This window comes from Sorex fumeus, unplaced genomic scaffold (genome assembly GCF_029834395.1).
Source record: "Sorex fumeus unplaced genomic scaffold, SorFum_2.1 ptg000072l, whole genome shotgun sequence".
In the NCBI taxonomy this organism is placed as follows: Eukaryota; Metazoa; Chordata; class Mammalia; order Eulipotyphla; family Soricidae; genus Sorex; species Sorex fumeus.
The window spans coordinates 8,536,894-8,561,199 of record NW_026606129.1 but is presented as its reverse complement, the minus strand read 5'-3'; the positions used below and the strand labels follow the sequence as shown (position 1 = coordinate 8,561,199).

At 59.2% G+C, this 24,306-nt stretch overlaps 4 protein-coding genes across 6 annotated transcripts in view; 2 read left to right on the top strand and 2 right to left on the bottom strand.

The window, feature by feature from the left end:
* Positions 1 to 24,306, bottom strand: part of JAGN1 (jagunal homolog 1) — a 95,439-nt gene that overhangs the window by 8,089 nt on the left and 63,044 nt on the right. The window lies entirely within an intron of this gene.
* ARPC4 (actin related protein 2/3 complex subunit 4) overlaps positions 1 to 24,306 on the bottom strand; it is a 132,713-nt gene that overhangs the window by 76,602 nt on the left and 31,805 nt on the right. The window lies entirely within an intron of this gene.
* Positions 1,044 to 11,798, top strand: CIDEC (cell death inducing DFFA like effector c). 3 transcript variants are annotated; one of them, XM_056129779.1, is made up of 6 exons: positions 1,044 to 1,076; positions 2,554 to 2,631; positions 3,413 to 3,560; positions 7,504 to 7,662; positions 7,735 to 7,925; positions 11,390 to 11,798. In XM_056129779.1, exons 2-6 carry the CDS (start codon positions 2,579 to 2,581, stop codon positions 11,550 to 11,552), a joined length of 714 nt encoding a protein of 237 aa, XP_055985754.1. In that variant the 5' UTR covers positions 1,044 to 1,076; positions 2,554 to 2,578; the 3' UTR covers positions 11,553 to 11,798. The 3 variants fall into 3 exon arrangements, with proteins under 3 accessions (XP_055985754.1, XP_055985752.1, XP_055985751.1); XM_056129777.1 differs by lacking the exon at positions 1,044 to 1,076 and adding an exon at positions 2,362 to 2,390 and having other exon boundaries at positions 7,738 to 7,925; XM_056129776.1 differs by lacking the exon at positions 1,044 to 1,076 and adding an exon at positions 2,362 to 2,390.
* On the top strand, positions 18,048 to 23,327 carry RPUSD3 (RNA pseudouridine synthase D3). The gene is made up of 9 exons (XM_056129771.1): positions 18,048 to 18,157; positions 18,318 to 18,412; positions 19,368 to 19,412; positions 19,486 to 19,585; positions 20,429 to 20,536; positions 20,625 to 20,709; positions 20,936 to 21,059; positions 22,019 to 22,158; positions 22,970 to 23,327. The coding sequence occupies exons 1-9, from the start codon at positions 18,078 to 18,080 to the stop codon at positions 23,159 to 23,161; spliced, it is 969 nt and encodes a 322-aa protein (XP_055985746.1). The 5' UTR covers positions 18,048 to 18,077; the 3' UTR covers positions 23,162 to 23,327.

The window sequence follows — 24,306 nt, the reverse complement described above, 5'->3', positions numbered from 1 at the left end:
GATCCCTGATGAGCTTGGGGACCATCTGTAGTGTTGAGGATTTGAATCACGTCAACTGCATACAAGGCAAGCCCTTTCTGTCTGTCTAGCCCCACCTAACATGAATATCATCTGTGCCACATCCGGCTCTGCTCAGAGCTTACTCCTGGCTCTGCACTCCAGGATCACTCCTGGTAGGCTCTGGGGATCACATGTGGTGCCAGGAATTGAATCCGGGCCAGCCGTGAGCAAGGCAAGCGCCTTACCTGCTGTACTATCTCTCAGGCCCACCATAAGCCATATTTTGTATCCATTTACTATTTGATGGATACTGGAGTCATCTCTCCTTTGGTTATTATAAGTAATGCTGTGGCATCCAGGCATATGTCTAGGGTTCAGTTTTTTTTTCTTTGGCTGTCTGGGGGATGGTTCCAGGGCCCCTGGCATGAGGGACATACCCTCAGCCAATGAGCCGCTTCCTGACCTGACTGCATCTAAGTTTTCTTATTTCCCTTCATCTTTCACGCACACACACACACACACACACACACACACACACACACACTCCAGCTTTATGTCTCAGGTTTTATTAGATGGCATTATTATCAATAACCCCAATATTTACTTCTAAATATTCCGTCCGTTCCCATGGGCCATTCCCTCAACATTTCTGCGCAGGAATCAGTCATGACACCTGTCTCATGGGTGAAAGACGAGCTCCTGGGCTAAGGCAGCTCGCCCGCACCCTGGGGCACAGCAAACTGGGGCTGTCTGGGACCCCTGCCACCAGCTTGTTTTCTGTGCCCTCTGTGCCTGATACTGGGGCCTTCCCCGGTCCCTGTGCTTTCGAAATACTCCCCCCTCCTCCCAACCCACCCCTTGTCCCCACTGCCAGGCCTTTTCTGGAAGCTGGGCTGCCCAGCTGTCCCCAGGGCTGGCCATGCACTGCCCGTGCTCCTTTGCCCAGTTGGGGCTGAAGGCTGGGGAGGGGCTAGCTTGGGAGCTGGAATAAAATGGAAGGAGGGAGGGTCCGGCTTGGCAGGCTGGTCAGGAGGCTGGGTAAGGAGTTGGTTTCTGCCGCTGATCTTGAAGAGCAGGTGAGGTGGGAGAGAGGAGAGAGAGGCCCAGAGCAGTGGGCTGGAGGCCTGTCCAGGGGGTGAGGGGATGCACAGACAGCCCCTGAGGGGTTGAAAGGAGTGATTTTACCAAACCTGGGGTTTGCTCTGTGACCCTCACAGCCTCAGCTCTGAGCCAGGCCAGTTCCGCAGGCTGGTGGGGGCATTCAGAGACCACCCAGGCAGGCACCCAGGCCGGGGGCTGTGGCAGGCACAGAGGCTGGGGCCAGAGAGGGAGAAGGTGTGACCATCACCATGGCGTGGTGGTGGGGGGGGGGAGGTCCCGGGCAGGGCCATAGGCAGGAGCTCTGAGCTGCAGAGCTGGGTCCGAGGACAGCGGGGCTGAGGTGGACAGAGCCCAGACTCAGGAGGGCTGCGCTGCCTGGCAGGTGGCCAGAGCCTCGGGGCTGTGGATGGTTGAAGCACCAGGAGCTGAGGTGGAGAGGAGATTCTGGGCTGTCTCATGCCGCGTCTCTATCCTGTGCGTGCCTGGGCCCCCAGGGAGCCTCCAGCGGGCTGGGCTTACTCAAAGCCCCTTGGGGATTCGGGCTGCTCTGTTGCCAGGTTCTCTTTTCTGTTGTTTTTTTTTGTTTGTTTGTTTGTTTTTTGGAGGGGATGCAGGCGAGGCTGCAGCTGGTGATGCTCAGGGGTTGCTCCTGGCTCTGCACTCAGGAATCACTCCTGGAGGTGCTCAGGGGACCATATGGGATGCTGGAAATAGAACCCGGGTCAGCTGTGTGCAAGCAAGCACCCTCCCCACTGTACTGTCTTTCTGGCCCACCTCTAACCCTTTTCTGGGGGAAGGGGTTGGGCCACACTCAGCAGTGCTCAGGACTTATTCCCATATCTGTGTGCAGGAATCACTCCTGGTGGTGCTTAAGGACCATATGGGACAATTTAGGATTGAACCCAGTGGGCCACGTGTAAGGCAAACACCTTACCCATGTATGACCTCTCTGGCCCCTCCCTACTCCTAATTTTTGGGGGGCGGTGAGTCACACCCAGCGGTGCTCAGGGCTTATTCCTATCTCAGTGCTCAGGGCTCACTCCAGGTAGGGCTCAGGGGACCACCTGGGGTGCTGGGGCTCGAACCCGGAAAGGCAAACACCCTCCCTGCTGTCCTATCACTGGACCTGATCCTGGGACCACACATGAGGGTTGGATCCCGGGTGATGTGACTCATCTGCCAGCGTCCAAGTGGACTCTGTCCCCAGGGCCGGGTGTGGGCTGGGCAGGCCTTCTGGTGACTCGTGATCCCCGTCAGTGTGGCCAGAGCCAGGGAAGGAGCAACATGGAGTGAGTGGACGGCGCTGATCTGGGCACTGAGGGACACAGGAGCTGAGAAGGGCGCCTGCAAGGAAGCGGGCTAGCTGCAGGGGGCTGTGTGGAAGGGGAGACGGGGCGGGCGGGGGGCTCCCTCCCATCACCCCTCAAGGAGCCGTTTCTGCTTTCTCCCCAGGTCCAGTGTGGTTCAACTGACGAAGATGGAATATGCCATGAAGTCCCTCAGCCTGCTGAACCCCAAGTCCCTCTCCAGGTGAGAATCAAGGGTGGAGATTGCGGGGAGCAGCCCGAGGGTGGTAGTCCTGCCCGAGCCCCGGAGCCTCTTGGGGATGCAGAGGCCACTCTGCTGGGACAAAGCAGACCCCGGGTTCCGCACACCCACAGATCGTTCCCACCTCACGCTCCTGCTTCCGCCCCCTCCCCGCCCCTACTCCCCTCACATTGAGCAGAAAGAGGTGCACTGGGGCTTGTGTTCATTCCTGAATCCATCTCCTCCCCACTCCCCCCCCCACATCACCACCACTGAGAAACAGAGGTTCTCAGGTCAAACGCACCGAGGGGGAAACTGAGGCACAGGGAAGGAAGCCCATAGTCAGCAAACCCCAGTCTGATCGCTGACTCCAAAGCCCTGCATCCCACCATGTCGCATGATTTTGTCAGACTCTGCCGGAAGGTCTTGGGCCTCTGCTGTGTCACCTCTCTCTGGCCTGAGGTGTGAGGCGTGAGGCTCAGGGGGACCTGGGAGGGTCTTCATGTTCTTGCTACTTGAGGGGTGCGAGAACCAGTAGCTGCAGCTGGGGATTCTGGGAACCTAGAAACAGTCTCTGGCCCCAGCTCGTCCGGTAAACAACCTCCACGTTTCAGCCAGGCGCCAGGGACCAGATGTGCCCTGGACATCAGCTGTGGGGCCAGCAGGCTGACTGGGTGCTGGCACTGGGGCCTCGGTCTGGGGGGCTGGGGACCGTGTCACTCCCGTGGTGGCGGGGAGATCAGAGGCCAGAGAGGTCGCGTGCCATACTCCCACCTGCCCGCAGGTACGTGGCCGTGAGCGCCACCTCCGTGGTGACCCAGCAGCTGGTGGAGGCCGAGGCGCCCCGGGCCCGGCCCTGCAAGGTTAGCAGCGCCGACCGCAGCATCCGCAAGGGCATCATGGCGCGCAGCCTGGACGATCTCCTGGGCAAGGTGAGGGCGCCGTGACCTCGCAGGGGCTGGCCGGCCGCGCCTCGTCCCCTGGGTCATGCATGTGCTAGCGGGCCGGCCCGGGCAGCACTTGGCGGCTGCGCTGGACGCTCGCTCTGCCCCTGCCCGCCTGCGGAGCTGGCCAGTCGGTTACCAAGGCTTGTGGGGGAGGGGAGGCCCGGGGGCCACCTGCACTAATGGTGGGTGGCATTTCCGATGCCTGCTTCTCTGAAAGGACCTGGACAGCCCCTTTCCACAGAAGTATCTGGAATGAGGGGCAAGACACAGCCGGTGGCCTTCCTGGCCCCATCTCCACCCTTCACCCGGGTGATCTCCCTTTCTGGATTGTTCTCTACTGAGCAGACCAGCGTCGAGAGGACGGCACTTAGGGCAGACCTGGGGTTCTGGAGGGAGGAAGGGCGGATGTCGGGGATCCCCTTTCCCGTCCCCTTGCTGCTTCTCTGCTCAGTTGGGAGCCTCCCCACTTGCTCCGCCTTGCTCCATGCCCAGGTGTTTCAAAGTGGGCAACACAGGGCAAGATTTTCCCAGGGGCGCCTGGCACAGCGCCAGGCCTGGCCACTAACTCTGTTTGATTGACAGAAATGAGAGCGGAGCTAGTCCTGGCGCCAGGATCTTCCCCCATTTCTCTCATCTGGGATTTTCCCCCCCTGGGATTCCATTTTTTGGACTCACCTATCCATTTATGCTTTAAATCCAAAGGCTCTTTCATATACATATATATATATATATATATTTTTTTTTTTGCTTTTTGTGTCACACCCAGAGATGCACAGGAATTATTCCTGGCTCATGCACTCAGGAATTACTCCCGGCAGTGCTCAGAGGACCATATGGGATGCTGAGAATCGAACCCGGGTCGGCCACATGCAAGCCCAATACGCTACCCGCTCCTCGCTGTGCTATCATTCCAGCCCTGGCTCTTTCATAGTTGAATCGGGATGTGCTACTGTGTTTCTTTTCTTGACGTCAGGGGAACCTCTGGGGACCTTCTCCTTCTCCTCCAAAATGACCTTGTCTGCAGGGTTGCTGGTCCTCACCCCTGAAACTGGGCAGGTCTTGGGTGTAGCCACATATTCTTCTGGGGATTCTTGAGCTGCAACTCTTCCTGGCTGTCCAGCCTTCCAGTCTACCCTACAGATTGCAGATCTGCTAGCCCTGCTGTGGGAGCCAATTCCCTACAGTAAATGTCTCTCTCTAGGGGCTGAGGCAATAGTACAGCAGGTCAGGCACTTGCCATAGATGCAGCAGACCCAGGTTCAATCCCGGGCAGCCCGTATGCCCTATCTTTTCCTGGGGATTTTTTATGGGGCTGCTTGCTTGGAGGCCACACCTGGTGGTGCTCGGGTCTTAGTCCTGGCTCTGCTGTCAGGAATTACTCCTGGTGGGGCTCAGGGAACCATAAGAGGTGCCGAGGATCGAACCCAGGTCAGCTGTGTGCAAGGCAAATGCTCTGCCCGGTGTCCTATTGCTCGAGCCTCCCTCCTAGGGATCTTATAGTCCCCAAGCATGGGGACCATCCGGGCGGGCGCCTACTGCAGAGGGGATAGGTATAAGCAGTGGAGGGGGGGCTCCGTTTCTGCCAAATGAATGGGTACAGGGAGATGAAGGTGGACACAGGACGCCGAGGTCGGGGAGTGTGACAGAATGGAGGGCAAAGTGACCCTGACTGAGGGAACAGGGGGACGCCAGTCTCGCCTCCCACATTTGGCAGAAGACTGAAAGGAGCAGGGTTAGGAGCCCCGGCAAGGATAGCCCAGCGAGCAGGGTCCTTGCCTTGCACGTGACTGACCCAGGTTCAATGTGGTCCCCTGAGCACCACTGGGTGTCGCCCCCAAACCGAAGAGTTAGGGGCCAATGGGCGGTGATGCTGTTATTGGTATCAGAGTTGAAGTCTCATCGGCCACGGGAGGACAATGGGGTTCAGTCACCCAACGGGGCCTTGGCAGCTCTGCTGCCCGTGCCTGTTGGGGTCACACGGAGTGTGTGATCTCCGGCACAGAACTCAGGTGTGTGAGTACCACCAGGCACAGAGGGCAGGGGGGGCTCTCGGTGGCACTTGGTGTCAGGACAGGGGTTCTGGGAGCTGGTTCTTGCTCCACGGTTCTATCTGGACCCAATGCCTTGACATCCGATTGTTCATTTATGTTTTCCTCTGCTTAGAAGGATCTGTTTCCTTCATTTGTGCATCTGTCTGCAATGTAACGAAAGCTTGTCATGCGGCCAGAGCAATAGCACAATGGGAGAGGCGCTGGCCTTGCACCTGGCTGACCCAGTTTGACCGCCAGCACCCCATATGGCACCCCAAGCCCTCCAGGAGTGATTCCTGAGCCTAGAACCTGGAGTTGGCCCTGAGCTCTGCCAGGTGTGGCCCCAAAACCAAACACAAAGACCTTATACTGTAGCATAAACTTTTAAGTTGGCACATTGCCGTTTCCTTGAATCTCTGAGGAGGAGGTAGACAGAACTCTTCATATAAAGTTCGTTCTTCCCTCTGTGTTAGCTCTATTCCGGGGAGTTACTTTACAGCAACTAAACTTTTCATTATGTGTCTAGCTTTCGACATATTTATTTGCTGACAGAAATATGTTGAAAGTTAGATTTTGATAACTTTCCTTATCGATGGGACTCAAGGGGACGGAGCGAAAGTCCAGCGAGTAAGGCACTTGCCGGCCTGGGCTTGGATCCTTCCGCCCTCTAGGGTCCCCCGACCGCGCCAGGAGTGATCCCTGAGTGCAGAGCCAGGAGTTAGCCCTGACCACCACCGGGTGTGGCCCAAAACGAAAGCAAAAAGGGCTCAAGTATTCCTATACGTAAAAGAGGTAGTACTACGTGATTTATTTATATTTTGGGCTGGAGTGACAGCGGTAGGGCGTTTGCCTTGCGCGCAGCCAACCCGGCCGAGCCGGGTTCGATTCCTCCGCCCCTCTCAGAGAGCCCGGCAAGCTACCGAGAGTATCTTGCCCGCATGGCAAAGCCTGGCAAGCTACCCGTGACGTAGTCAATATACCAAACACAGTAACAACAAGTCTCAAAATGGAGACGTGACTGGACCCACTCAAGCAGATTGATGAACAACGGGAGGACAGTGACAGTGATTGGGTAATTTGGAGGGCCACACCCGGCAGTGCTCAGGCCTTACTCCTGGCTCTGTGCTCAGGAATCGCTTCCCAGCAGTGCTTAGGGGACCCTATGTGATGCTGAGGATCGAACCTGGGTTGTCGCGTGCAAGGCAAGAGTCCTCCCTTCTGTTCTATAGCTCCGGTCCTGGGTCACACACCTTCAGTGGGGATGCCTTTCTGCCCACTTTCTTTCCTTTTTTTTTTTTTTTTTTTTGGCTTTTTGGGTCACACCAGAGATGCTCAGGGTTACTCCTGGCTCTGCACTCAGGAATGACTCCTGGCGGTGCTCGGAGGACCATGTGGGATGCCGGGGATCAACCCCCCCATCGGCCGTGTGCAAGGCCAATGCCCTCCCCGCTGTCCTCTCACTCCAGCCCAGCCCCCGCCCCCTTTCTTTATCATGGTGCTTCTCAGTGGTTGGCCATGCTGTTGGGCTCCAAACAGCAGAGCCTCTGAGATCAAGCTCCGGCACGTGGTGTGGCATGACCGAACTCGAGTTGTCACCAGCCCTCGTGCTTGTGAAGCGGGCACCAGTGCCCAGGCTAGCTCCAGGGCCGGGGAGTTGGTGGTGGTGGGAAGCTTTAGTAGTCTGGTTGTGGGGAAGGTGGGGGGCTCCATTGTAGCACTGTGACAGCAGGACACAGGAACTTCTGAGTGTGGCCCCCAAACAAGCAAACAAGGCGGGACGAGCTGAGCGCGTGTCCAGACAGACAGGCCTGGGCCCGAGCCGCGCTTTGATGCCCCAGGTTTGACACGCTGCCCCCTCTGGCGTGGGGAGGACGGGCATGACCGGGCTCCATCCCCAGGTCCGGGACACCGAGCTGCCCGCCAGCAAGCCCTTCTCCCTGGTCCTGGAGGAAGATGGCACGACAGTGGAGACGGAGGAGTACTTCCAGGCACTGGCGGACGACACCGTCTTCATGGTGCTCCAGAAGGGGCAGAAGTGGCAGCCGGCCTGGGAGCAGGTGAGGGCTGGGCACGTGGGAGGACCGGACCCGGGGCGGTGACGAGGGTGCTGACCCCTGGCCTGTCGCCAGCAGGGAAGCAAGCACCAGCGGTCCCTGTCGCGGAAGCCTGCCCAGAAGATCGACGTGGCCCGCGTGACCTTCGACCTGTACAAGATGAGCCCCCAGGACTTCCTGGGCTGCCTGAACGTGAAGGCGACGCTCTACGGCACCTACTCCCTGTCCTACCACCTGGACTGCGCCGGGGCCAAGCGCCTCATGAGGTGAGGGACTGGTCACGCCGCCCCGGGGAGCCGCGGGGATCTGGAAATGGGGAGATGCTGGTGGCTGGGGTCTAGAACTTTCTAATCTATGTGTGCTGCTTTGACGTCACTGGTGGGGGCTAAATTCCGCGCAGGGGAACTAGCTCGTATCTTCTTTTTGTTGTTGTTGTTCTTATTTTGTTTGGGGGCCACGTCCTGGGTACCCAGGGCTCTCCCTGGCTCTGTGCTCAGGGGTCATTCCTGGAGGGGCGCAGGGACTAGACGGTGCTGGAGATCAAACCCGGGTGGGCCGCGGGCAAGGCAAGCGTGCGACCCGGTGTGCTTTGGCTCTGGCCCTGGATCCTTTTGGATGGGGGCATCTGAGGAGGGCTCGAGAGACGAGGAGTGGGGCTCCCCCAGCTCCTGTGCCGCTGGGCGGTGACTCGGGGCGAATTAGCTGGGGTGGGCCAGAGCCCACCACACTAGCACGCGACAGGGACAAATGGAGATGTTACTGGCGCCCGCTCGAGCAAATCGACGATTAACGGGAAGTTAAGTGATTAAGTGATTAAGGACCAGAGCACCTGACCAGGCCAAGCACCTGACCCCTAAATCTTCAGCCCCAATATATGGGGGGGAGTGGCCACACCTAGCAGAGCTTGAGGGTTACTCCTGGCAGTGCCGGGGGGCCCTGTGTGGTCCAGGGCAGGCTCAGTCCCGTGAGCGTCCCACGCCCTCGGAAGCCTCATCCCCACCACAGCAGGTGGCCCTGAAACAGGTGGCCGGGACCGAGGGAGGAGCGACACCCTCCGCGGGTCTGGCCTGCGCTGCAGTGAGGCGGAAGGGAAGCAAGCCAAGGGCACTGCCCCAGCCTCCAGGGACGGGGCTGCAAAGCGCAGGGGGGGGGGGGGGGGGGGGTGGCCTGTTCTGAGGGCTGCAGAGGTTCCGCTGTGGCGCCCACGAGTGGAGCCCTCCCTCCCTGCCTGCTCCCCTCCTTCCTTCCTCCTTCCTTCCTTCCTCCTTCCTTCCTTCCTTCCTTCCTTCCTTCCTTCCTTCCTTCTTTCCTTCCTTCCTTCTCTCCCTCCCTCCCTCCTTCCATCCTTCCCTCCTTCCTTCCTCTCTCCCTTCTCTCCCCTTCTTTCTCTTCCTTCTCTCCTCCCTCCCTCCCTCTCTCTCTCCTTCCTTCCTTCCTTCCTTCCTTCCTTCCTTCCTTCTTTATTTCCTTCTTTCCCTCTTTCCTTCCCTCCCTCCCTCCCTCCCTCCCTCTGTCCTTCCCTCCTTCCTTCCTCCCTCCCTTCTCTCCCCCTCTTTCTCTCCTCCCTCCCTCCCTCCCTCCCTTCTTCCTTCCTTCCTTCCTTCCTTCCTTTCTTCTTCCTTCCTTCCTTCTCTCCTTCTCTCCTTTCCCTTTCCTTCCTTTCCCTCCCCCTCCCACCCTTCTCTTCCCCTTCCTTCCCTTCTTCTCCTTTCTTCCCTTCAGTTTTGGGGGCACACCCCATGATGCTCCAGGCAGTGTTTGGGGGCCCTGTGGAGCAGGGGTGACTCTGGCTCTCCCGGCCCTGTCTGGTCTCTCTCGGTTCCTCTCCCTTAGGCCTGGAGTTGCTGCAACCGAGACACCCTCAGGCGAGGAGCCCAGAGCTGGAAATCTTCCTCCTTGATCTAGATTTGCTGCCAGCGATTTGCAGATGTCAAAATCTAGAGCAAGGAGTTTCGGCCCATGAACTTGTCCGTTCAGGGGAAGTGGGACTCTCGGGCACGAACACAGAGGACCAGGAACAAAAATGATAGCGGCGGGCTGGAGCCATAGGACGGTGGGGGAAGGTGCCGGCCTTGCCCACGGCTGTCCTGGGTCCGATCCCTGGCGTTGTGTATGGTCTCCCGAACACCGCCAGGAGTGATTCCTGAGCACCAAAGAAACCAAAAGATAGGAGGCTGGAGAGATAGCTCAGCGGGTTGGGCATTTGCCTTGCACGCAGCCGACCCGGGTTCGAATCCCAGCATCCCATATGGTCCCCTGAGCACCGCCAGGAGTAACTCCTGAGTGCAGGGCCAGGAGGAACCCCTGTGCATCGCCGAGTGTGACCCAAAAGAGCAAAAAAACAAGACAGATGCGAGTCACTCCGGTAGGTTTTCTACTTTAACCACATCCCAGCTGTGCTGGGGGCTACCACGGCCATGCCCAGCAGTGCTCAGGGCTGGGGATCAAACCCGGGGCCCTGTGCGTGCTGGGAAGCAGCCCGGCTCTGAGCTGGATTTGGACCAGAGGCATTGTGGTGACACAGTGGCCCTTTCCCATCCCAGACACGCAGGCCCTGCCCCGGTCTCCTTTGCCCTGCTCTGTGTCCCTGGGAGCTGGACGGCGCTGGATGGCGTGAGGGGCAGTGGCAAGGGTTAAACCTGGACCCTACACTTTCACAGAATGTCTTTTTTTTTCTTCTTTTTGGGTCACACGCAGCGATGCTCAGGGGTTACTCCTGGCTCTGCACTCAGGAATCACTCCTGGCGGTGCTCGGGGGACCTTATGGGATGCTGGGAATCGAACCCGGGTTGGTTGCGTGCAAAGCAAATGCTCTCCCCGCTCCAGCCCCTCAGAATGTCTCGAACCCTGAGCCAAGGCCCCAAGATACCAATTTTGGTCTTGGTTTCTTTTGTTCTGGCCACACCCAGTGGTGCTCAGGCCTTACTCCTGGCTCTGTGCTCAGGGATCACTCCAGGCAGCTCTCGGGGGACCAGCAGAGTGTCGGGATTCAAACAGGGTTGGCTGTGTGCCAGGTGGGCACCTTACCTACTATACTATGGCCCCGGCCCCACCCATCTCTGTTCGCTCCATCTCATTTAAAGCTCTGGATTAGGACCTGGTTCAGTGCTCAGTCATTCAACTACTGGTTTTGTTGCAGTCAGTGATGTCGGATCATACGTGGTGGTGTCCTAAGTGCTGGAACCTGACACCCATCCCACACACAGATGCTTTCCCGCTCAACCCTAACCATGGCCGTGCATTTCCCAACTCTGTCTCCGCCCGCCCTCTGGGATTCAAGTTCCTCCCATCTCAGCTCTGTGCTTCAGAGATAAGACAGGGCTCGGCATTAGAGCTCTCCTCTGGCTTCCTCCCACGCCGTCTCCACCCGGAGCCTCGGGCCGGCCGTGTTAGCCCGGGAGAGGTTCAGCCCATGGGCTGAGCACCGAGCACCGAGGACGAAGAGCAGAGCTGAGAATGAAAGGCAGCAGGAAAGGAACTTGAATTTTGCCAGAGGAAATGGGCCCTCTTTCCAGTTTGGCGCGTCTGTGGCACACGCCCAGGGGCCCTTCCCGCTGGCAGAGGGAAGGCCACGGCCATGTCTGTCTGTCTGTCTGTCTGCCCTTTGCTCCAGTTTATGATTCCAGAAAGGAGCGCAGACGGGGGAGGCGGCAGCTCAGGGCCGCAGCCGGGGCGGGCGTGGGCTTAACATGTCTGCCGTGGGCTTAACGTGTCTGCCTCTTCCCTGCAGGCAGACACTCCGCTGGGCCATCTTCAGCATGCAGGCCACAGGCCACATGCTGCTCGGCACCTCCTGCTACATGGAGCAAGTCCTGGATGCCACGGAGGGCGGGCAGCTCCCCCAACCCAAGGCCTCCTCCCTCCTCCCCACGTGTCTGAAGATGCTGCAGTGAGGCCTCGCGGGGGGCCCCTGCCCAGGCGGGAGCACCCACAGCCTGGCAGCTAGAGAGCCGCAGGCCTCGCCGTACCTCTTACTCCACAGGAACACGGGAGAGAAGCGGAGACGGGGGTGCCAGACCCCCACAGGGGGGCCGAAGGAGAACCCGGAGTTCTGGGTCTGACCTGGCACCTCCTGCCCAGGGAGCTTAGCGGGGCTGGAGCCCGCTGGAGGCCGCCGTGGGGTCTGACCCCGCTGCCCTGTGACGCTTCCTCCCACTGAGTCAGCGGTGAACCCACGTGTGGCAATAAATTATTCATGCCGTCCGCTCGTGTGGCTGTGTGCGTGGGAGCCAGGCTGGGCTTCTGTTCCAAGGCTGGAGAGGTCCGAGGGAGGGTTTGAGAAGCAAACTCCCTCCCCCCTCCGTAGGGGGCCCACGCAGCAGTGCTCAGGGGCTACTCCCGGCTCTGTGCTCAGGAGCGAATCCCGGCAGTGTTCTGGTGACCAGATTCAGTGCCAAGGACCAATGCAGGCGACCATCAGGAGCCCTGGACTAACTCTTGTCTGAAACAGCACGTTTCTTGCTTGTTTGTCTGTTGTTTGGCCCACGTCCGGTGATGCTTAGGGGTTACTCCTGGCTCTGCACTCAGGAATTACTCCTGGTGGTGCTCGGGGGACCATATGGGATGCTGGGAATCAAACCCAGATCGGCCGTGTGCAAGGCAAACGCCCTCCCTGCTGTGCTATTGCTCCAGCCCCTTGCCTTTTGGCTTTTGGGATCACACCTAGAGGTGCTCAGCGCTTAGTCTGGGCTCGGCATTCCGCGATCACTCTTGGTGGTGCTCCGGAGACCAAATGGGATGTTGGAGATCGAACCCGGGTCCACCACGTGTGAGGCAAATGCCCTCCCCGCTGGACTATCACTCTACCCCAGCAGCACTATCTCAACTCCCAGTTTGCTGTTGAAGCTCTGTCTGCAAGTGCTGTCTGTCATGTGCGCGGTACAGCAGACCTGTGAACAAGGCAGTCAGTGACAATTTCCGGAATCGGTGAGCCTAGCTGAAGGATTCGGTCGGCAGGGTGGGATTCTTGAAACTTCTCCGGGTTACATTTTATTTTATTATTGCTTTTCTGGTGGGGCCCACAGTGGTGGTTCTCAGGAGTTAACTCCCAGCTCAGTGCTCGGGAGACAGTGCTGGCAGTGCACGGGTGGAATCGGAGCCTTCTGCATGCAGAGCATCTCCCGTCTGTGTTGTGTTTTATTACCAACTTGTTTTTTTAAGTGAGATCTGTGAGAGAGGCCATTACAAAGCTGTCCGTGATTGGGTTTCAGTCAGTGATGCAACGCCCATCCCTCCACTGGTGTCACCACCCTGTCCCCCATTTCCCTCCCACTAACCCCCCACGCCCTCCACCACCAGCCCCCTCTATGGCAGGCACTTTTCTTCTTTCTCTCTCTCTCTTTGTGCGTTATGGTTTGCAATACAGGCACTAAGAGGTCATCACGTTTGTTCAGGGATTCGGTATTTTCACTGAAAAGGTAAGGCTGGAACAGCTTTTAACTGGATGGCAGCTTTGGGGTGTAGACATGATTGCCGAGGCTTCTGGAAGTACAGGGAGGTGGAGGACGGTAACCCATCCCGACCCTGACAAAGCCAGGAGATTTCAGTCACAAAATCACCCGCATACGTAAGTGAGGTCTGTCCTGAGACGGTGGAGTCCGTCAGCAATTTTGGATTGTGGGAGGTCCAGCTGCCAGGGGTCCTGCTTGGGCGGGCACCAGGCTGACTCACCCTCCACTTCCAATTTACCCTGGTCTGTTCAGCCTTGTTCGGATCCTAAGTTAACTGCGACTTTTGATCTCTTTCGAGATTGATTTATGGGTCTCTGACATAAGGCCGATAAATGATTATATAGCTGAGCCGGAGGTGGTGTGTGGGCGTGGCTTCCACATACCTAACTTCTGGCCATTTAATTTCTCGGAAAACTCGCTCCCAAGTTATTGGGGTCCGGCCAGAGGCACAGTGGCAATTTTGGGGTATCAGGAAGCCTGAAGGCACCGTGAGGCTGCTGATGCCCTCGTTCGCAGGTCCAGGATGGCCTGCTGGTGGCACCGTGCACCTTTGTTACCAACTTTTAAATATTTGGGTGGGAAAGTAACCAAAGTACCCTGGAGGGCTACCCAAGCATCCTTCAATGCCTTCCCTAATTGCACACTTCAATCACAAATCAAAATCACAAATCACGAATCATCCTGTTATTCATCGATTGCCTCGAGCAGGCCCCAGTAACGTCTCCTTCATCCTAGCCCTGAGAGTATATTCAAGGCTCTTTAGGAGAATGAGATCCATCATTGTTACTGGTATTTGGCATATTGGGTACGCCACGGGGAGTTTGCCAGACTCTGCCGTGTGAACAGGCTACATTCGATAGCCTGCCAGTTTGTCCAAAGTAGGAATGAGATAATGAGATGACATAATAAGATGTCGCGTGGCCGCAAATGCGGCCGCACGGTTCCGGGAGCTGGATTTTATAGTCTCTAAGTCTTGGCCGCTGATGGGATTACACGGCGCCAGGGGGCCAGGTGGTGGGTGTGACCCCTGCCTGCTGGAATTTGGAGGATCTGGGTGGAGGATGCTCGGCCCAAATCCGAGTAGGCTTGGAGATCTCGTCCCCGGAACCTGCGTGACTTTGTCCCTCTGCCAGTACCTTCATGTGTGAGGAGAGTGGTCTCAGCATGGTGGTGGCTGGTCCTGGAGGTCTTCGGCTGCCGGAGCCCTGGTCGGGGCGGGGAGGAAAGCTCAACCCGCTCCCCTCCAAGGGGCCCAGGCGAGGATAGCCAGGCGCGGGGGCAGGCACACTCATTCTACCTGACTCTGTAAAATTCAGATCTATCAGAACTTCTCAGAGGTGGTGACACTGCCCCCTGGGGGACACTAGGAGGCCAAGGTGCATTTCTTTGCAACTGGGGGTGCTTCCTGTTTGTTCACTTAAAGAAGGCCCAAGTGGGCCAGAGAAGCAGTGCGATGCAGGTGTACCTGCTTGCACATGGGAGCCAGAGGTCATCCTCAGGACCTCACTGTCCCCTGAGTGCCACAAAGAGCCGTGCTATGTCCCAAGTGCCGCTGGGTGTGGCCCCAAAACTGAAAAAAAAAAGGAAAAACGAAGAAGTCGATTTCCAAAGGGTTTCAAGCAAGTTTTCTGTTGTTTTGGTTTGAGGAGGAACACACCCAGGGGTGCTCAGTGTTCACTCCTGGCTCTGTGCTCAGGGATCACTCCTGGCAAGCTCCAGTGACTATATGGGGTGCCCGTGATTGAACCCAGGTTGGTGTGTGCAAAGCAAACACCTCTTCCTCTGTACTATTGCTCCCTAAGTTGTTTTTTTGTTCTGCAAAGAAAAAAAAGGTTATTTGGGAACATCTGGGAACCTCTGAAAGATCTACCTGTGTATCTATATATCTGCGTTCAAGTTCCTTGCTGTAACTTAATCCTCCTGAGAGTAAGATCTGAAGTTTGAAGTTTTAATTTTTTGTCACTCACTCTTATGTAGACCACACTTGCGGGGACTCCAGGGCACAGGTCACACTCTGCAGTGCTGGTGTGTGTGTGTGTGTGTGTGTGTGTGTGTGAGAATATGTGTGTATGTGAGTGTGTGTGTATGAGTGTGTGCATGTGTGTGTGTGCGTGTATGTAACTGTGTGTGTGAGAGAGAGAGAGAGTGTGTGTGTATGTGTGTGAGTGTGTATGTATGAGTGTGTGTATGTGTGTGTGCGTGTATGTAACTGTGTGTGAGTGTGTGAGTGTGTGTATGTGTGTATGTGAGTGTGTGTGTGTGTGTGTGATGCAGTGTTGGGGACTGAGCACAGGGTCTCACACATGCTAGGGATCTGCTACCTTTTCAGCGACATCCCGGGACCCTGGAGGGTGAATTTTACCATTTTGAGAAGATGAATTCTTTCCAGAGGAAACTTCACAAAGTATTTTCAGATTAAATTTGCATTTCCATAGCTTATGCTTGTTCAGAACTTTCAACATCAGGGTGTCTAAGTTACTGCATAACCAGAGTGTTATTTATTTATTTATTTATTTGCCTCACCTAGCAGTGCTCAGAGCTTACTTCTGGCTCTGCACTCAGGGATCACTCCTGGCAGAGCTTGGGGGAACATAAGGGATGCTGGGGGTTGAACCCAGGTGAACCGCGAGCTAGGCAAGTGCCCTGCCTGTTGTACTATCACTCTAGTCCAGTCATCTTTGATTTCTTTTCTTGGTTTGTTTTTGCCAGAAACCTGGCAGTGCTCTGGCTTACTCCTGGCTCTGAGCTCAGGAATAACTTCTGGCAGGCTTTGAGGACCAGATGGGATGCCAGGGTTCAAACCCAGGTTGGTTATGTGCAAGGCAAGTACCATGCCCGCTGTGCCCGTCTCTCCAGCCCAGTTATCTCAGATTGCTTATCCGGATGCAACCACTATCTCATTTTTGTATGTCTTTTCAGGAATGGAAAAGTACCTGAGTATACTAAATGCATAAAAAGCGTGTGTGTGTGTGTGTGTGTGTGTGTGTGTGTGTGTGTGTGTGGTCTAATCACATTATCTTTCAGTTGTTTTTTTGCTCTACTGCGTTCTGGGAGTGGTTTCATATAAGAAGCACAAAGAGCTTCATCCTTCCTTTCATACCTGCATTCTGGAAATGTCCTTAATGATCGCTCCACTGTGAATGGGTTGCGGTAAATTTGTAGCCTGGTGCCAACAATGAAAACAGTGACCTGAAATAGGGACCAGAGGCAGAGAGACGGCACAGGAGGCACTTTCGGTGGACCTTAGTTCAATCCTGCATGCATGATTCCCAGCATCCCTGAGCACAGAGCCAGGAGCATCCCCTAGTACCACCCAGTGTGGCCCCAAATAAAAAATAATAGGACTCTGAGCAAATAAACAACCCCCTGGGAGCCACCAGTTTTTTTAAAGGTGAGATTACAGGTGAGAACTCATTCTTTTCTTGCTTGGTTTCCCATCTAACGCCTCTTTTTTCCTTTAAAAATTTATTATTATTGGGGCTGGAGCAATAGCACAGCAGGTAGGGCGTTTGCCTTGCACGCAGCCGACCTGAGTTCGATACCCAGCATCCCATATGGTCCGCTGAGCGCCGCCAGGAGTAATTCCTGAGTGCAGAGCCAGGAGTAACCCCTGTGCATTGCCAGGTGTGACCCAAAAAGCAAAATATATATATACATATTATATATATATATGCCTTGCACGCAGCCAACATGGCCGACCCGAGTTCGATTCCTCCACCCCTCTCGGAGAGCCCAGCAAGCTACCGAGAGTATCTCGCCCGCACGGCAGAGCCTGGCAAGCTCCCCGTGACGTATTTGATATGCCAGACACAGTAACAGCAAAGTGTCCAATGGAGACGTTACTGGGCCCGCTCGAGCATTATTATTGTTTATTTGGTTTTGTTTGGGGGCCACACCTGGCAGTGCTCAGGGCTTGCTCCTGGCTTTGCGTTCAGGGATCACTCCTGGTGGGTCTGGGAGACTCGGGGGCGGGGGACCAGGGAACATTGCCAGGGATCAATCCGGGTCGGCTGCATGCACGCGTCCTACCTGCTGTCCTGCCTCTTTCTTGTCATGCTCCTCCCTCCGCCTCCCCCACCCCACCAGCCTTCCTGGGAAATTCTTTTAGAACTTCTGTTGGCAACCCACCGGGTCTCACCTGGCCCCACCCGTCCCACCTGGCCCTACCTTCTCCCCTGATCTTAGCTAGGAGGACTGCAGTGTCCTCACACCCAGGACGGGAACCCCGTGGACCTCCTGGGTGGAGCCTGAGTTGAATGTTGACTGGGTGATCTGATTTATATCTCTATGAATCTAATCACAGCACAATTGTGACGTTGCTTTAATTTTGCTTCGATAATGTCGTAGGGGAACTTTTCCTTTTCTCTTAGATTATGTGCCAAACTATGTTTTTCCAAGTATATTTACTGGGCCGAGGGTGGTGGATTTCCTCTGCTTCACCAAACGTGCGCACAAAGGCGGGGTTTTGATATCAGAAAACTCCTAAGAGTTGGAATGGTGGCCAGAAAAATTAAAACTGAGTTGGAGTGACAGGATGGTGGGGAGGGCATTTGCCTTGCACGCAGCCAGCTTGGTTCAATGTCCAGTATCCCATATGGTCCTGGAACCTGCCAGGAGTCACCCCTGGGCCTGCCAGGAGTCATCCCTGAGCACTGAGCCAGGAGTCATCCCTGAGCACGGAGCCAGGAGTGAGCCTGGAGCATTTGCCGAGTGTGGCCCAGAAACAAAACCAGAAAAATCAAGCCTTTCGTCCCGTCTAAGCTCAGCCGGGTTGAATTCCTCCAAGGCCCCGTGCCTCAGTGTCCCCCAATCCCAAGTTCAAATTCCCTTCCCTTCCGGGCAAAGGAAGCCCCGCCTCCCCGCCGTTCCGAGACCCGCCCACGAGCGGCCCGACTGACGGCTCCGCTGGCCAATGAGCGCGCGGCGGGCGCGGGCGCGGGCGCGCACGCGCAGTGTCCCGGCCCGGCCATGCGGGGCGGCGGGGTCTGGGGTCGTGCGTGGGCTGAGCTGCGGGGGTCCCGCGCCGGGGGCGTGCTCGCCGCGCGCGGGTGATTGCGGCCGCGGGGGCGGCTCCCGGGGGCCCGGCGTTGCGGGGCGGCTGGTGCTGTGCGTCCCGGGCGGGCGGCGCGGCCTCTCCGAGTCCCGGGAGGGAGCTGGGGGCGGGCGGAGAGTGACCCCGGACCGAGAGTGACCCCCGCCCTTTCCCAGGCACGGGCCGGGGGCCGAGGGGGGCCAGCGCCCAGGGACCCCGAGTCGCGAGGCGCTGGTGGACGTGCTGCGGGCCGCCGTGCTGGACCGCATAGGTGAGGGGGCCGCTCAGCGCGCTGTGTCCACTGCCCGCTGACCGGCCCGAGGCGCCTTCCCAGCCGTGTCCCCGGCTCTGGTCAGCACGGGCGGTGCGGGCAGGGCCTGAGCGGCAGCTCTGTCCCAGGAGGAATTAACGGGAGAGGCGCTGACCGGGAGTCCGGCCCACCTGGCAGCCCCGGGCATCCTGAAGGGCCCTCTGGGCACCCAGGAGTGGTCCCCGCGCGGCCACCGCCAGGTGTGGCCCAGAACCGGAGAAAAAGGGAAGAAACGAGGGCCGGAGCGATAGCACAGCGAGGAGGGCGTTTGCCCGGCACCCGCGTCCACCCTGCTTCCATCCCCAGCTGCCCCTTCTGGGCCCTGAGCAGCACCAGGAGGAAGCCCTGAGTGGCACCGGGTGTGGCCCGCAAAAGGAAACATGCACAGGCCAGAGAGTTCGCACAACTTCACGCGCTTGCCTTGCGTGCTGCCAGCCCCACCTTGATCCCTGGCATCCCATACGGTGCCCTGAGCACTGCCAGGAGTGACCCCGGGACACTGCTGGGTGTGGTCCCCAAACCAAAAGTAAATGAACAGGGGCCTGAGCAGTAGCACAGCGAGGAGGGCTTTTTACCTAGCATGCAGCCGACCAGGGTTTGATCCCCAGCATCCCATAGGGCCCCCTGAACACCGCCAGGAGTGACCCCTGAGCATTGCCAGGTGTGGCCCAAAAAGCAGTAAATAAATAAACAGGTACTTGGTAGTGCCAGTGCCAGGAACAGACTAGAACCCTGGGCCTGGCTGTGGGACAGGCATCCGTATCTCGGTTCTGCCTCTGGTGACAGGCCCGAGCTGGCAGCCAGGGAACACTCGGATCCCCCAGGTGGCTCTGCCCGGGTGCGGGACAGGGAAGGCGGTGGGAGCCGGGGACTTTTGCTGCCCCGTGGTCACTCATGCCTTCGCTGTGTGTTCCAGGACCTCTCGTGACACTCAACAAGCCCGCTGGTCTGCCGGTGACAGGTACCGGCGAGGGGCCGGTGAGGGGCCGGGTAGGGCCGGGAGGCAGCCCTGAGCTTCTCCCTCGGCCCCCCAGGGAAGCCGGAGGAGCCGTCACTGCTCTCGGTGCTGCCAGAGCTGAGTCGGACCCTGGGGCTTGGCGGGCTGGAGCTGCAGGTGGTCCGAGCGGCCGAGAGGTAAGGGACACGCGTGGGGGGCAGTGGGAGGGTGGCTGTGCCCACGGCAGGCAGGACACGGGAGGTGGAGTGTGGACAGATGTGGGTTCGGAGCCTCAGTAAGGCTGTGCCTTAAACAGACTCAGCGTCTGGCCCCAGGTGCCCCCCAGAAAGTTGGGCTGACAGTGCTCGTGCAGTGGCCTCTCCCGCCCTGGTCCCCCCTCCCAGTCCTACGTCATCCTCCTGGCCCTGTCCCCCCTCCCGCCCCCTTTGGTCTGTAACAGGCTTCCCGGGGCCTTAGCAGGTGGCGGGGTGCGTCTCTCTGCACTCACACAAGTTCACAGCTGGCCTCGTGCCCACGTGAGCACTGACTTCGGAGGGGCCGGAGCACCTGCCCTGCCAGCTCCAAGCTTTGGGTTTGACTCCTGGGGCTGCCCACGTGCGCCATGCACCGTTCCCGTGGCCACACGCAGTTTCCGGCCACCCAGCAGCCCCTGGGCCCACAGCGCACATGGACCCCACGACCAAGGCCTGTGGCCGCCCCGCACGTGGGCACTGCAGCTGGGCGTCTGCGCAGTGGCATCGAGTGGGGAGCCGGAGTGAACGCTGGGGAACGTGGTGCCGGCCGAGGCACATGGGCCAGTCACGATGGCCACCGGCCACCCACGGGCTCCCCGACACCTGTCTCCCAAGCCCGGCCAGGGTGAGCCCTGAGCTCAGCAAAGAAACAAAGTAAATTTTTATTGCCCCATGCTGTGGTCTTCTGGGGGTTGGGCTGGCCCTGGTGTCGCTGGAGCCATCTCTGTCTCTGTGGCTCCCTGGGGCTTCCCGCCCTTACACTTCTGTGGTTTCCTCCTCCTCCAGGGAGACCTCCGGGCTTGTCCTCCTCTCCAGCTGTCCCCAGACCACAAGCCGACTCCAGAAGTTCTTCGCTGACTCCCGGAGAGCCCAGAGGCCTACGGCCACCTACTGGTGAGGGGCGCGGAGGTGGGGTGGGGTGGGGGCTCCTGGACCCCGGGACATCTCCGCCAACCACGCTGACCCCCAGTGGCTCTTTCAGGGCAGTCACGGATGGGGTCCCAGCCTCCGCCGAGGGGAGGGTCCAGGTGGCCCTAAAGCTGGAGCACGTGGATGGGCTCAAAGTCGTAAGTTTGGCTCTCGGTGGGGCCAGGCTGGGACCCTCAGGACCTTCCTCTAAGGGGAGAGATGGGGGGGGGAGACTGATCCCAGCTCCACAGGCCCCGGGTCCCCCCCTTCCAGCCACGCCCCACCCAGAGCAGGCACGTAGGCCTGGGGCTGCCTCTTGCTTCTGCGGGGGGGTGGGGGGCCCTCGCCCGGTCCTCGCCAGCTCTGCCCCTGCCAACGCCGCAGGCCGTCCCCGTGAAGGCCGCGTCCCGCAGGGCCATCCAGGAGGGCGCCAGGAGGACCCTGAGCCACTTCCGTGTGCTGGACACAGGCTCCGGCTGCGCCCTGGTCCAGCTGCGGCCACTGACAGGTGGGTGTGGGGCCCCCAGCCCCCAGAAGGGAACTCAGCTGAGGTGAGCAGGGGGGGACGCGGGGCAGCCCGGGGAGCTGGCGGGCCCAGGTGTTCGGCTCCGCTTCCCACGCCGCGCTCGCATCCGTCTTCGTGCGCTGGGGTTTCGCTGCTCTGCCCCCACACGTGGGGCCACCTTATTTGGGGGCGGGGGTCACACCTGACCGCTCCGGGGCCATCTGGGATGCCAGGATGGAGCCTGGGTTGGCTGCGTGCCAGGCCAGTGCCCTCCCGCTGTCCTGTCACTCTGTGCATTGACGCTTCTCGCTGGGGATTCACCACTTTGAGTGGCCCATGAGCCCCCAAGTCCTAAAGCGCCTCTCTCCAGACCCCACCTTTTTTTTTTGCTTTTTGGGTCACACCCAGTGCACAGGGGTTACTCCTGGCTCTGCACTCAGGAATGACCCCGGGTCGGGTCGGCCGCATGCAAGGCAAATGCCCTACCAGCTGTACTATTGCTTCAGCCCCCCCACGTGTTTTTGTTGTTGTTGTTGCCAGTGATTTTTGGGGGGAGCAGCAGCTTGGGAGTCACACTTGGCAGTGCTCAGGCCTTATTCCGGGCTCTGCTCAGGGATCATTCCTTGCGGGGCGGGGGTGCTCCTGCAGTGCCAGGGGTCCAACCTGGGTCTGCCCCGAGGAAGGTCAGCTGTCTCTTCCTCGAGCCCTTCCTGCGGGAATTCCTGCTGAAGGCTGGGGCTGGGGGCTGGGGGCTAGGGCTGGGTGGGGCGGGGCTGGACTGGACTGGGGCTGGGCTAGGGGTGGCTCAGCAGTTGGCACCCACGGGAAGTCGTTTCCTTCCTTCCCAGTAGCAGTAGTTTGTAGTTGAGTCAGTGTTTGAGTCGCCTCCCCAGGAGCGAGCCCCTGGCCTCTGGGGGGCCCGGGATCTGCAGAGCAGCCCCCCACTCGGCCCCCGTCCACAGCCTTCCCAGGCCAGCTGCAGGTGCACATGCTGCTCCAGCTCTGCCCAGTCCTGGGGGACCACACGTACTGTGCCCGCGTGGGCTCTGTCCTGGGCCAGCGCTTCCTGCTGTCCGCCGAGAGCACCAAGCCCCGACCACAGGTACTTGCCTGCGGCCTGCCCGGGGGGACAGGACGTCCAGGGGCCTGGGTGCAGCCCAGGCTCCCTCGGGGAGGGGGGGGCGGCAGAAAGTGACCGACTTCGCCAGGCCCTTGAGACTGCCCTTGGGGGAGCGGGGCTGAGGACCCCAAAATGCCTGTCTTGGGGTGGGTGTTTGGGGCCACACCCGGCTGGGCTCAGACTTGCTCCTGGTGGTGCTCAGGGGGCAGGTGGGATGTCGAGGATCACACCAGAGTCAGCCGCGTGCAGGGCCAGCGCAGACCCCTGTGCTCTCTCTGGTGCCCAAGTCCCTTCTCTCGTGGTGACCCCCATCCACGGTGACCCTCGCAGGTGACCCCTATTGCACAGGGGGAACCCGACCACATGGCTTCCTCCCTGCAGGAGGGGCTGAGAGCCAGCAGGGTGCTGTCTGGGGGGGAGGGGCCGAAATGGGTCTGGAGGCCCCAAGCCAGTCTCTGCCACGTAGGTGGGGCATGACCAGGGTGAACAATCGTGGGGCTTGGGGCGGAGCAATAGCACAGCTGGGAGGGCGTTTGCCTTGCAAGCAGCCGACCGGTTCGATCCCTGGCACCCCACATCATCCCTGAGCACCGCCAGGAGTGATCTGAGTGCAGAGCGAGGAGGAACCCGAGCATCATCGGGCGTGACCCAAACCCCCCTCCCACCCCTCGGCAGTATGGGGCCTGGTGGTTACTGGCCTCACGTAAGCAGCTGATGGGGACCTGTGCCCTCCTGTGCCCTGGGAGCAGCGCTGGGCCCCACCGGCGAGTGGTGACCTGCACCCCCCATCCAGGTCCTGGACGCCGCCCTGCTGTCACGCCTCCATCTGTCACCCGCCCAGGCCGCCCAGCTGCCTCTGCACCTGCACCTCCGCTGCCTCCACTTACCCGGTGCTAGGCCCCGGGACGCCCCCTTGGAACTCCAGGCCCCGCTGCCCCCTCACTTCTCCAGGACCCTCCAGGACCTGGGGCTCCGCCAGCAGTAGGCGCGGTCTGCCGTGTCCCAGGAAGCGGGGGTGGGGACTCCGGGGGTCAGGCCTCACCGTGGCTGGAGACGGGGAATCGGACCGCACTGCGCCAGCCTCAGTGTATCCCCGGCAGCGCCAGGACCGAGCCGGAGCACGGTGCGACAGGAAACCAGCCGTGGCCCCGAAAATAAAAATGTCCAGAACAATCTTCCAGTGACCCAGACTTCACTTGCACATGCAGTAAAAACCCTGTCTTCTGCCTGAGTGTTCTCAGCCCGGGCCCACATTAGAGCCCCAAAACTACCCCCTGGCAGCCTCGAGAAACCCTGCCGGGAGCTGGGGGTTAGCTCAGGGCTGGAGCTCCCTGGCCCTGCGCAGTGGCCCACCGGGAAACGCTCCGTGTTCCTGCACCTGCACTGCTGACTCCGGCCTGAGGGGGGCGCTGGTGCTGAGTTCTCGAAAGGCTGGTGGCTGGGTCTGGCTCACAGCCGGCCCTGGCGTGGGGCGACTGTCCTCTGCAGGCCTGGCACCCGCCATCGAGACCCTGTGGCTTGCTTCTGCGGTGCCCCTGGGCATGGGGTTTGTTTCCCATCGAGGGTCCTGCCGTGTGCCCGTTTCTGGTCCCTTCTGCAGAATTCCCGGGCGGGAGCACCGGTTCCTCAACGGTGACGCCCGCTACACTGGATGTCGAGTCCACGGGCGGCCCTTCAACGCCCTGGGACGATGCTGGCCTCTCCCAAGGCGCGGGTCCCGTGGTCCATGACTGCCTCAGCCTCAGGCTTCGGACCACGTCCTCTTCTGGCTCACGAGAGACTTCTCACAGCACCCCCTCCCCACCCCCCTTCTCCTGAACCAACTCACAGTATTTCAGGCCCAGACCCTGTCTTCAACCAAGATTCTATGGGGAGGATGTGTTTTTTTTTGGGGGGGAGAGGGTGGCGGCACCGTTCAACCTAGGACACAAGAAAACCGTACTCCGGCCCGTGGGAGTTGGATGTTTTACCTCGGCTGTTCGTGAGCCCTGGCGTCCGGGGCGGGGGGGCCAGGCAAGGTCCCCCAGTGCCCGCTGCCCTGGGTTCTCAGTCTCAGTTCCAGGAAACGTCAGTCAGCTGCCAGCCCAGCCCCCCTGGGGGATCCCCAGTGCTCACCAGTTCTGGAGGCAA

Coding starts and splice junctions, on each gene's coding strand:
- CIDEC (XM_056129776.1), top strand. Junction 2,632..3,412: donor AACCCCAAGTCCCTCTCCAG/GTGAGAATCAAG, acceptor ACCTGCCCGCAG/GTACGTGGCCGTGAGCGCCA. Junction 7,663..7,734: donor GGCAGCCGGCCTGGGAGCAG/GTGAGGGCTGGG, acceptor GCCTGTCGCCAG/CAGGGAAGCAAGCACCAGCG.
- RPUSD3 (XM_056129771.1), top strand. CDS start 18,078: ATGCGGGGCGGCGGGGTCTGGGGTCGTGCGTGGGCTGAGCTGCGGGGG. Junction 20,537..20,624: donor AGGCCTACGGCCACCTACTG/GTGAGGGGCGCG, acceptor TGGCTCTTTCAG/GGCAGTCACGGATGGGGTCC. Junction 20,710..20,935: donor ACGTGGATGGGCTCAAAGTC/GTAAGTTTGGCT, acceptor CCAACGCCGCAG/GCCGTCCCCGTGAAGGCCGC.